This window comes from Elgaria multicarinata, chromosome 2 (assembly GCF_023053635.1).
Source record: "Elgaria multicarinata webbii isolate HBS135686 ecotype San Diego chromosome 2, rElgMul1.1.pri, whole genome shotgun sequence".
NCBI classification, from domain to species: Eukaryota; Metazoa; Chordata; class Lepidosauria; order Squamata; family Anguidae; genus Elgaria; species Elgaria multicarinata.
In genome coordinates, this window is record NC_086172.1 from 84372435 (window position 1) to 84385420 (window position 12986).

Here is a 12986-nt window from a genome sequence, read left to right on the forward strand (position 1 = left end):
TTTTTCCTCTTTCAAAGAACCCAAGGTGGCTTACATTGTCCTCCTCCTCTCTATTTCATCTTCATTTCAACCCTGTAAGGTAGGTTAGGCTTAGAGTCAGTGACTGGCCTGAACTCACCCAGTGAGCTTCATGGCTGAGTGGGGACTAGAACCCAGATCATTCTCCCAAGCCCCAGTCCAATACTCTAACCACTACATCACACTGGCCATTTATTACAACTTAGTGAAAGGAAAGCATGCATATATGAGCCAAGATTGATCCTATATTTGTGTTTTTAGACTTTTGGTAGTTTTATTATACTTTTCATGGTTTTAATTTTTGTGAATTGCCCAGAGAGCTTCTATTGTATAGAAATGCAATAAATAAATAAATAAATTAGTAGCTGTACCTGATAAGCCTCTTGTAGGTAACATCATTGGCAAGTTTCAGCAGACGATAGGAGTTCTCCTGGTCTAAACTCACAAAGTTACTCTGAGGCTCATCAATTGCAACAGTGATTGATTTGGGGCCTATACGGGTGACAATTCCTGTGGAGAGCTGATCGCCTTGGCCAGCATTTTCATATAGACCCACAATATCGCCTGCAGGAGACAAAATTAGTGCAGAAAAGAACATTCAGCATAAAAAATAGCAAACAATGGAGGAGTACAACATAGGAAGGTGCCTTATACTAGGCCAGACTCATTGGCTCAGTTCGGACAACATATTAATCAACACAGTGTAAAAACTCCACTCAGCGGTTCAATTTTTAGGAGGTATACCCCACACAACATGTTCTAACTTCACCGTTGTGTGACTGTGGGCTACTGTGGAGTTGAGTAAAATCCATTGTGACATTTGATTGACAGTTCCTCTGCCCTTTTTCCTCCCCTGGTCCTCCTGATGGTATCCCATCAGCCATTGCTGTGAAAAAAGAATCCCGGCGGCTCTCCTAGAGTGGCACTCCTTCCTTTCGTCACTCTTGTCAGAGAACTCTGTAGCCAGTGGGAAAAGTCAACGCAACAGAAAGCTCCACGAAGCCTGCCACACAACACAATGGTTGTGCAGGAACTCTCCTCTGCACAGCGTGGATATTCTGCGTGGAGTGTTTTCCAAAACAACTCCACCATTGCATGGAGTTTTCCCTCCAGACAACATATTTCTCAACGGTGGTGTAAAAACTCCACTGTGGAGTTCTAAAACTAGCATTGAGGAACGTGTTGTCTGAACTGAGCCAAAGTCTACCTAACCCAGTACTGTGTACTCTGGTTGTCTTTGGCACTCCAGGTAGAGTCTTCCCTTCACTGGCTACCATATCCTTTAAATGAAAATGCCAGGGATTGAAACTGGGATGTTTTGCATGCAAAACATGTCCTCTGCCACTGAGCTACGGTGCAAATGGTTTAGTGGAGCCCCCCACTATTAAGCATTCAAGTCCTTAGGAATGACCACTAGAGCCTCATGCAATTCACCCAGTTCAGTTTCACACAGCTAACTGCATGCATCTCACAGGATTCATTTGTCGACGCCACTTCACCAAGATCCAGACTAACCAGCAGCAAAACATGCCCTTAAAACCAGAGTAGGAAAAGCACAAAGTTTGGCATCGGGTTCAGGAATCAGCATCCTGTGATTTTATTTCAACAGCTTCATCCCACCTGCAGTATGGACAGATGGGAGGACAGGACAAGGCACAAGTCCTACTATAAATCTGCCCCAAAAGTACCTGTTTTCCTAAGGTAGCTAATCTGTCAGTTTAAAGCCCTAAATGGCTTAGGATCAAATGGCTTGAAGGACCCACCTTCACCTATTTCAGCCTGCCTGCACTTTAAGATCAGAAAGAGAGGCCCTCTTCATTTCCCCACCCATGAGAGAAATTAAGTGGGTGATCAGACATGCAAGGGCTTTCTCTGAGTGGCCCCACACCTTTGGCACAAGCTGCCATCAGAGGTCCCCCATGCTCCGTCATTGCAGGCTTTTAAAAAGGCTCTGAAAAACATATAATTTTACTGTGGCCTTCTCTTGATATGTCTGCTGTTGCTGCTGTTATTGCCATTGTTGGCTTTTATTGTTGTTTTTATTGCTATTTTATTGTGTTTATGTTTTTACTGCTTTTATGTTTTCCATCGTTGTAAGCCACCTTGTGAGGGTTTCGGCTCTGAAAAGCGGCCAAGAAATGTTTTAAATTAAATAAATAAATTTCCAACACTTTCATATTAATAAGAGCATAAGAAGCGACCGTTCGAATATGACCTTAAAAAGGAAGTCACTACTTTACATTAATAAGCTCAATGGGATATACTCGGATATACTTAGCATGCAAGCCATGCTTCCTAGATGACCTGGCAGCAACGTAACAGGAATAGCTTATAAGGACACCCTAGGGAAAACCTCCAGATTCAGATAGTGGTAGGGAACCACTCTGGACGGATGTCATAAATATTTAGATATTCATACACCTAATTATATTTCTAAAATATACCAAGTTCTAATGTAAAAACCAATTAGTTCCCAAACAAAACTCCACACTATTGATTGTATCCACCAGTGAGAATACATTCTGCATTGGAAAGTAATTCAAGTGCCAATGAAAATGATTAACGCCAACGATTTAAATATAGGCTGTTAGCTGTCTTAAATCATGATAGAAGCTGCCAATTAAAACTGTTCTGATTCAATCAATCCAGTCTTCTTAAACCAAGCAGGAACTGTTACGTGCATGCTGTTCATTTACAACAACAGCAAGGCGACATTTTCATTTTACTTTCCCTCCTGCTCTTTTCCCCTCCTGCCTGCCTACCTTCTCTTTCTGAAATTTTCCTTTAACGCAGCTCTGCATAATTGAAAATGTTTTGTCACTAGCAATTGGGAACCTAGCAGACTGTGGCCCTATGAAAAGCCTTATTCATCATGGTTAAAACAGTGGTTTAAGGTGTCTTCTGAACCGGGCCTATGTCTTCAGAGCATGCTGGCTTTTGCGTGACTTATCTGAAACACTGGCCTTTCAGAAACAGTGTGCTGGGAGAGTACGTGCTTTTCAAAGTCTCAGGAGCTCTCTCCAAAACTCATGTTTGTCTAATTCAGCTTTCCCCAGCTACAACTTCCAGGATTCCTGACCCCTGGCCTTGCTGGCTGGAGTTGATGGGAGTTGAAGTCTAAAACATTTGGAGAGCACCAGGTTTGGAGAGGCTGGTCTAACTCTATACCGTCTTTTCGCCAACAGTCCTTTAAAGTAACCAAGGATGCAATACGATATGGCTCCTCAAATACTACTATCATGCATGCTAGTCATCAGTGCTGAAGAATTAATTCTCCTATACAATGAAACATTTGCCCCATTGCCTGGGCAAGGAAGAACTGTCCTCAGCTGAGTCTCTAGATTCCTTCTTGGCTGCCTGTCTCTCCCTTCCCTTACTCCAGGAATCACTTCCCTCCTGGAAGGCAGAAAGAATCACATATCCCACCCCTGCAATATGCCTTTAGGATACTGTTCAACACAGTTTCAGATTTGAAGGCTGTGCTTGGAGCTATTTGGACTGATCTGCCTGTCTCTCTCTCCCTGCACCTTTTAGGAATGGGGCAGGGGGGGGGAGGAGAGAAACAGTGTGCTCCAACATGCTGCTTTCACAGCACAGCCCAAAAGGCAGCTGTGAAGAGCTCCGGCTATTGGGCGGTATAGAAATGTAATAAATAATAATAATAATAATAATAATAATAATAATAATAATTCTTTCCCCCTGGGAGAGAGCAGGAGGGAGTCCAGTGGGCAGCCTTCAAAACACAAACCATGTTGGAAGGCAAGTGCAGAGCTGTCCCCTTTCCAGCCTTAGATCTAGGAGCTCCAAGACTGGGAAGAAGAAAGCCACACCTACACTTTTCACAACCCAGCACTTTTTAACAGAGAGAACAGAGACCACATGCAAAGAAAAACCACCAGTAGTGCAGTACTAGGAAAAGACAGAACAGCATTAGGGGTGTGGCTACCCAACTTCCTTCTTTTTCTTCTTGAGATCATTTGGAGGCGGGTTCCTAGAGGACAAGAGCAACATGGTGGGAGGAAAGCTAACAAAGCCCCTGGGACGGAGAACAAGGAGGACTAAGGTGAGCACAGCAGGGGATTGGGTGAAGGATCTTTTGGCAATCCTGTACAAATCCACTCAGAAGTACACCCTATTGAAATCAGTGGGGCTTACTGTTTGGTAATGGTAAATGAAGATTTTAGCAAAGATTAATTTTGTGTTTAGGATGTTACCAATTAAAATTTCAGAATCAGAGATAAAAAGTTGGCAAAATATCATAAGCAATTATTGTAATGGAGATAAGAAAGCGAGGGTAAATAAGAATAAATGGTATTTAAGTCAAAAAAAGGGAGGATTGGGTCTCCCAAATATTAAACTATATTACGTAGCTAACAGGCTAAGACATATTGTGGAGGCAATTATAGGAACAGGAGAATTAGATTGGATGGATGATAAAACTACAAGTAATATAGAGATTAATTTGGAAAATGTATTTTTTAGGGAAGGGAAAAAAAATGGGTGGAAAGTATAGGTAACCCGCTCTTGAGGTTTCACTGGGAAATTTGGAGTAAATATAAAGGGGAGTTGCTCCCGAGCAACTCACCTCTATCACCGGTAATAATGCTAAAGAATTTCCCAGAGGAATTAAAGAGTAAATTAAGTAAAGTCTTAATAGAAAAAAACAAAATGAAATTAAGGGAATGGTTAAGAGAAATGAATACAAGAGAGGATTTGGAAGAGGTTTTAAAAGATAAAAAATTAACTTGGTTAAATTATTGGCAATTAGAACAGTGGACTAAAAAGTGGGTAAGAGAAAATGGAGATTGTAGAGAATTGACGAAGATTGAGGAATTAATAGTTAAGAAAGAAAATGATAAGGGAAAAAGAATAGCGTTAAAAGGGTTAATGAGTGAAATATATAGAATATTGGTGGAGAAAGGGTTGATGGATAGTTCAGGTAAAATGGTTTGGGAGACAGATTTGAATGTACAAATAGGACAACAGAGCTGGGAGGGACTATGGAAACAAAGAGCGTTGAGAAATATGTCAGTAAGAATAAAAGAGAATTATTTTAAAATTATATGGAGGTGGTACCTAACCCCGGTTAGATTAAATAAGATAAATAATCAGCATTCAGCAAATTGTTGGAGAGGATGTGGGGGAAAAGGAACGTATTTACATATGTGGTGGGAATGCAAATATGTACAAAAATTGTGGAAGATGGTGTTTTTGGAGATTGAAGAAATTGTGGGAATGAAGATAGAACGAACACCAAAAGTTGCATTACTGTCACTATTTGAAGATTTAAAATGTAAAAAAGAAATTAAGGAATTGATAACGAATTTGCTGACTGCAGCAAGATTGATTGTAGCTAGGAACTGGAAGATTCAAGGGGAATATTCTATTGAAGAATGGTACAAAGAAGTATGGGATATAGCTATTAATGATAAATTGACATGTAATATTAAATGGAGAAGAGGTATAGCTAAAACAAATGATTTTGAAGGAATTTGGAAACAGTTCTTAATATTTGTGTTTTCTAAGGGAAGTGGGAAACCACCAGTAAAAGAAAGTATGAGATTTTGGACTCAGGAATGAGATCTCGAGGTGGGGGGTGCACGTATATGTTAAGTTAATTATGTTATATAGAGATGATATTGATGTTATTCAACATTTATGTAGTATGTTGTTTTTGCTTTAATTGTACTGGTGTATGTTTTTGTAGAAAATAATATATATATATATATATATATATATATAAACTCTTTGGTAATGGATATGGGTCCATAGGATCCTTTGGAGTATCCCTCTGAGGCCCTCAGCCACTGCTATGACTTTGAAAGGGGGACTCTGGTATCTGATCCCTCCCCACACCCTCTCGCAGCTGCTGCGGAAAGAACCGCAGTGGCTGCTTCCTGCTGTTGTAAAGTGGCCTCAGAAGGGTCAGAAAGGGGGCATGCTGGTGGGCAGGGAGATGAGGGGAGAGTAGAAGCCAGGATACGAGGAATCTTATGGACTCTCCAGCTCCAGTCCTGGTCCCACCAGCATGAACTCTCTAGACAGAGGCCCATCTAGACAAGAAAGCAAAAAGTGGAAGATGAAGAGTTCAGCAGCTCAGCAGGGCATGGAAGTCTCCTGGTTCAGAGACTTCCATCTCACGAAGGTGCAACCCATGGGATCGAGCCCTCAATGACACGGACAGCTCCAATTAAAAGAAGACCGCTGGATTACCAGGTCAGGTCCATAGCAAATTTAATTTCTCAACTGTGAGGTATTAGGAGCTCGTATTAGCAACAAAATGTAAAAGGTCTTATTAACAGCCTACATATTGGTGAGCTACTAACGTAACTGTGCAATTTGCCTCAGAAAACCTAGGTAACCTTTTTTAAAAAGTCTCTGTGCCAAGAGGCAGATTTCATTTAAAGGCACATCTGGGGCATCACATTAAAGCACTTTTAAAAAAAAACTACTCTGGAGCCACAGTGCTTGGTTCCAGTGTTCAACAGGTCTGCAACCTCTATTATAAATATTTCTAAGCCAGCCTTCCCAACCATTGATTGGGGCTGATGGAAGTTGAATTCCAAAAAGTATGGAGGGCAGCAAGCTGGGGAACTTTGTTTCAAGACTACTTCCTTCCCAAGGCAACTCACAATAATCAATGAGCATTCAATTTCCAATATAACAAATTATTAAAACCGCAACTGCAGTATCAACCCTCCAATTTAAAACAAACCAGCTACAAGAAAATACAATTCAAACTACAACCTAGCCCACAGGATAGAGCCAACAAAAAGCAGCCCAGGCCATTACAATCTTTCAGTTGAAAGCCAGAGGGGAGGAAATAAGCTTTTTCAAACCCTCTTAAAAGCCACAACGGATGGGGCTTCTATCAGCAGGGAATTTCATATGGAAGGGGCAGGCAACCTGTGAAGGGCCTGTCTCTATTTGTCGTTGATCTCTGATATAGGCCAGTGAGGAGGGCCGTTAAACCCTGGCAGATGCATAAAGAAGATGTAACCATTTAAAATTATAGTCTATAATAGGCTGCGTACAGCTGCCCTGGGAGACATGCCTATTACATGCAGCATCAGGTCTGCCTAAAGTTTAAGTATACTCTGAACTGTAAAGGACTGTAGCCACTTCCTCCAATTCACAATTTTGAGCCAAAATGAGGTGCATAAACCATGGCCCTCTGGATAGAACAAAATCCATCCCCATTTCAGTTAATGAATTTCTAGCAGCAGCCTTATAATGGAAGGTTTGCTTTGCCTCACTCCCACTGCAAATGTCACACAGGCTAGCACAGTGTGTGGAGTCTTCTCCTGTCAAAACTGTATGACTCCTATTAGCGCAGACAGAAAGTAAATGGGAGAATGAACTGAATTCCGTCATTGCTCTCACCACTAGATTTCATCAGCCTGAGATAAATTCTAAATTATACATGCTAGATTCTACTTGATATTCGTAGGCTTCTTATTATAGGTTAAAGACAAAGCAAGACTACGCAACAATCCACCCATTTTAATTAGTAAGCCTGGTTTCCCCATTGCTCTATGCTACTACAGCTGCAAGTACATTATAATTCTAGGACTATGAAATCATCATGGGTGCAGGAAGAATTTGCAATGTCGTGCAACTCTGGGCTTAGTATCTAAAGCCAGGCTTAGTCTTTCAAACCACATTCTTTTGAAGTCCACCACTGTTTACTCACCAGACCCAAAACTATTACACGGCAGATCTGCCTCTGAGCCATGTTTTTTAGGTTGTAAAGTTACAAGTAGACGGCCATACAACCCAGTTCTTTGATTGGCTATGTCAAGTTTCAGCAGGCAGACTCCTCTGCGCTGTAGCTCTCTCAGGGAGATGCTTTCCTTCCATGCCCTGCAAAAGTGAGAAAGAGAAAGACAATGTAAAGGCTGGCAAGTGAATGGTATCAACTGAGAAGTTTGCACTACCTTTATTACAAATATTTCTAAGCCAGTCTTCCCACCCATCCTGACCTCCAAAAGAAAAATGGAGAGAGAATGCCAAGAGCAACCTGGGGGCAAGCCTGGCTCTACCGTTAGACAGAGTGAGGTGTACACCTCAGGCAACAGATACTGGATTTTGGGGAAATGGCAGCAAGGTACTGCAGCAGCAAACTCTGTCCCGTGTTCCCTAAGCTAGCCTGCTGTCCTCAAGAAGGTCCTGTCCCTTCACTAGTTTTGAAATAAGATTCAACTGCTACTCCAATCAGCTTCTGTACATGAAAAGGGGAATGGGAACCATCTTGTTCTTTACGTCAGGCGGCAAAATTACTTGAGCTGGCCCTGCCTGGTGGACAACAAAGAAACACTACCCAAGACATACAATAATACTAAACAATACGCAGGTCTCTAGGAGCACAGCAATTATGGATGAATCCATAATTCTATAACTGAAGGAGCCCAGTAACATCCCCTTCACAGCTACCTCAGTATGATACTTGCCTATACAATGGTCTTACCATACATTCTGAGAGGTGGAGAATCGCAAGCCTACAAATTCCCTTGCCACACAGTGTCCATGTATGCTAGGCCTCAAGAGACTCAAAAGGCTAAATAAAGACAGTTGGCTGGGTAATTTTACAGCAATTTAAATATTTTGGCAAATGAAGATGAGTTGCCCACCTGGCAGCATGTCTCTGAACACAAACAAGATGGGAAACATTACTGCATTCAAGTCCTACTTGTGGGCTTCCTATAGACATGTGGTTGGCCACTGTAAGAACAGAAGGCTGGACTAGATAGGTCTTGGGTCTGATTCAGAAGAAGTCTTCTTGCGTATTTATGGCCACATCTCCCTGCCCTCCACCCCTTTTCCCCCTTTGACCTTAGCCTCAATACTAGGCAAGGAATCTCTCTAATCTACATGTTACTAAGAACCAAGACTCTGTAAATAAAGAAGGAGCAGAAAATCTAAAGAAAACAAAAATTAAAGTTGTACAGAGAGTAACAAACAGGTTTTAGAGTATACACAGGATGGACAAAAGAATGGTTCCTGTAGTAAAATATATAGATATTATGCATTTCCAGATGTAATTCGCTTGATAGCCCTGCCTTGCCCTGCTTGATCCACCTACACACACAGCTGCCTGACAATCCAGTAGTACCTGGTCTCCACAAATGGGAAAATATTCAGTACCAACAGTAAGCAGTGAGCTATCAGTGCTTACTGAGGGGCAGCAAAGTCTTAAATATATCTCAGGAGCTATTTTGTTTTATACTAAAAGCTTCTTCGAAAGTTCACTTCAAGGGCAAACCTGAGCAATAAATATGGGTGTGCTATTTTATTCTGTGGTGGTATACAATACCTTAAAGAGGCTGCCTCCCCTTTTTGCTCTAGGCCCTCAAGTCTAGGGAATGAAAGAAGCTTTGAATTAATAATTTGCTTCTGGCTGTTGTTTGGGAAACAAGTCCAGAGTTCCCTTGGGTGCGTGGAACTGAACACAAAGTTCTTTGGATTTGGGTTTTAGCCTGTGGGTCTCATTATTCTGATGCTTTCCTCTCCACACAGAGACACACTTTTCCTATACCAACATATATTCTTAAGTTTACTCCCTTAAATAACTGTTACTAAAGCGCAATAACTCTTAAGACATGTAACATAAATTTGAGGAAGAGGACCAGTTTACATCATTAACATCATAACAACACTTGGAACTCAAACAATTGATCTCAAAGACCTTTAAAAACATTTGTGCCTCCATTATAAGGAAACATTATGACATCCTTTACTTATACTATGCTATATATGCTTACTGTAAGAAACGGGCATAATTTACCAGAGCTGGTAGCTATTAAGGGCGCTTTTAGGATTATCAGGTTCAATACAAGACAGGGACTCTATATCTTTAATAGATCATGTTCTAGAAAAGTGCTCTAAGGGCACGTACTCCACAGCTTGATCAATTGAAAGGTGGCTTCTATGCATTAGCCTCTTTACCATTACTCAGCCCATGAGTCCCACCTCCAACTCCTTCTTCCACGCCAGTCTCCACCTGATCATGAAAGAAGAACCTGGTCACTATCCTCAACTGCCAAAAATTAAAAAACAAAAACAAATCCAGACTGCCTCGCTCATATTTTCCTAATTACATTAAAACACCACTTGGATTTCAACTGGCACGTTGGAATCCTGTCTTGTCTGAGAAGTGGGGTATAAATTTAATAAAGGAAACAAAATCTAATGGTTTCAGTAGTTTGGAAGCATACAGGCTAGGTTAAGCTGAGCTAGGGTGCTTCAAATCAAGCTTAGGCTGTGGGGTGTACATGAATGACTCTATTTTACAGGGTTAAGAGGGTTACAGGAAGCGTCATTGTGTTCAATATGACAGTCCCAGTAAAAGAGTGTACAGGATTGGAGCCTTAACCTATAACACTCTCCATACTCCCAACTAAGCATTACATCAAAAAATTACTACCTTCCATACTATCAGACAAGTCAAGAATTCAAAAGTGAGAACTCTGGATGTCGAGATGGTAGATAAAAGACTACCTGTTATTCTAACGTCTGGCACCCTCGGAAGGAACAATCCTATAGAGGCTAGACACTGCCTGGGTTTGGACGACATGATAATCAACGGGGTGGGTGGGTGTGTAAAGAGGCAATCATCTGTTGTGTTGATTATTGTGTCATCTGGGAGGCAAAACACAACGGGCACACAACTCACAGTACGATATTTTGTCGATTTAACTGACAGGGGAAAACAACGGGCTGCTCCGTTGCTTATCCAGAGACCCGTTGATTAAGATGTTGTGTAGAGGGCTCCATTGCATGTTCCGTGCAGTATTTAGGTAAGCCATAGAGTTCTCCGGCAGGAGCGGCTGAAAGCGCCCCTGCTGCTTCTCTACAGCTGGCACAGTTTGCAATGCATGCTGGGATAGAGCTAGGAGGACTGAGGGAGGAGCACCAGCTGCCGGAAGGACAGGAGTTTCAGCTGAGCGACAGGGGGCGGGGCAACATGTTGTGTGTGGAGCACCAGTAAAGTAACGCACTCTGGCTGAGTTTGGACAACATGCTAATCAATGGGGGTGGGTAATAGGAACAGAATGGGAAACAACCCTTGATTAGCATGTTGTCCGAACTCAGCCACTGAGTTGCCTATTCCCCCTTCGATTGCCTAAAGTGTTGTCTAAATGCGACCACTATCTAGAAGGCCATAGGATTCTTCAGTTTCTGAGAGTCAAGGTCGGAACCCCAGGCTCCAACCTCAGATCCCAAAACCCACTCTCCCACTCCTCCCCCACTCTCATAGCTGCTATGGTTCTTGCCACGCTGACTATGGGAAACAGAGCAAAGAGAGGGCAAAAGGGGGGAGATCTGGAGGTGGGGAAGACAGCAGAAGCTACTTTAAATAGCTTCCATTAGGGCTCCAGGCCCTTTCCCTCCTGCTCCCTGAAGCCATGCCTGGACAAATGAAAGCGGCCATCTAAGCAAAAATGCAGTGCAGCCGGAGCACAAGTAGAGTAGTATGTTAATGTCGATGCTTTTTTGTTTAGTTTTGCATGAATGTCATATTGTTTATAGTACGTATTGCATGTCCTTACATATAAAAATTGCAACGAGTAAAACATACAATTTTATCACAAATACTAAAAAAAAAAAAACCTTCAGGAAAAGGAAGTCTACATACTATCAGGGCACTTAGACAAGTTCAAGAATTTTTTAAAAAATAAAAGGTATTTCTCTGAACATGTATAGCAACAGCTTTTCTAAAGGATATGAAACTTAGTTGGTAAATTCAATTACTGGCAAAATTTGGGGATGGAAAAAAGGATGCAATCATTGTCTCAGAACACTGACATTTCAATGACAACATAAGGATTTGCAGGATAGATTTTTAAATTTGTTTTTTTTAAAGTTTCCACTAAAATACTCAATATGTGTATAGAACTTTCATGTGTTCATAGCACTTCACATATATTATCTAGTTGCAATCCTATTACCCTTACAACAACTCTATAAAATAAGCCTGTATTATTATATCCGATGTTGCAGACAGGTGGGTAAATGAGGTTGAGAGCCTGGTTTGCCTATGGCCACCTCACAATAGAGCAATATCTGAAATGGGGACTTCTTGACTGATAGCTCATAGTAGAATCCTACACATGTCCACTCAGAAGCGAGACCCATTCTGTTCAATGGGATTGCAGCCTCACGTCCCTTAGCCAGTACACTACACCAGTTCTCATCACAGGTGCTAGAAGTTGGGAGATCATGTAAGTAGCCCCTATGGGTACTTAACTCACACCTTATGCTCCTATTTCGCATTTGACAAGCACTTGAGCTCTGCAGCGCATTTAGCTCTCGAATTATGAGCAGTTACGCAAACAGGATGCGTAATTTACTTTCCGTCTCAAGGAGCAACACAATTTTACTCTGCCACAAACAGCCCTTGCTTCTAATAGGAAGTCGTGGGCAATGGTCACAGTGCAATCCTATGTTTCCTCCGAAGCAAATCCCACATTGTTCAATGGCACTTCCAAATAAGCACGCAGAGGACTGCCGCTTCAGCTTTCAAATAATCAGGAGTGAGGAACCTGGGCTCTTTCAAAAGTTGTTGGACTCCAACTACCATCAGCCCTACACAGCATAGCCAATGGCCAGGGATGATGGGAATTGTAATTCAACAACATCTGAAGGGCCACGGCCTGAAGTAAGCAGCAAATTGAGCGGGTTGGTGATATAAACCAATTCCTTGTTTGCTACAGGGCCCTGGGGGTCCTACAGAAGCAGCTGCCCGCTAGTCGCCGGCAATACCTGGCTTCCGAAATCTCGGCCTCTCTTTCCTCCTTTAGCAACTCCACCTGCAGAGACACAAAGTTCTCAATCGGCGTCGCCATCGCAGCCGCCTCAGGAGGCGATGGAACGGCTCCTGCGCGGGGACAGGCAACAAACTCCGAGAGGCGCCAAGAGCCAGGCCCCTGTTTCCCATCGGCCCCAGTGCGACGCTGCCCCGTCCCCCC

General features: G+C 42.3%; 1 protein-coding gene across 1 annotated transcript in view; it reads right to left on the reverse strand.

The window, feature by feature from the left end:
- The window catches only part of IGHMBP2 (immunoglobulin mu DNA binding protein 2), an 87356-nt gene extending 74440 nt beyond the window's left edge, over window positions 1-12916 (reverse strand). Inside the window, exons 1-3 of the mRNA XM_063117047.1 lie at window positions 12781-12916; window positions 7712-7881; window positions 390-582 (exon numbers count right to left, since the gene is read on the reverse strand). Coding sequence (XP_062973117.1) covers window positions 390-582; window positions 7712-7881; window positions 12781-12863 — 446 coding nt within the window. The 5' untranslated portion in view covers window positions 12864-12916. The remainder of the gene's footprint in view (window positions 1-389; window positions 583-7711; window positions 7882-12780) is intronic.
- Between the last annotated feature and the right edge of the window lie 70 nt (window positions 12917-12986).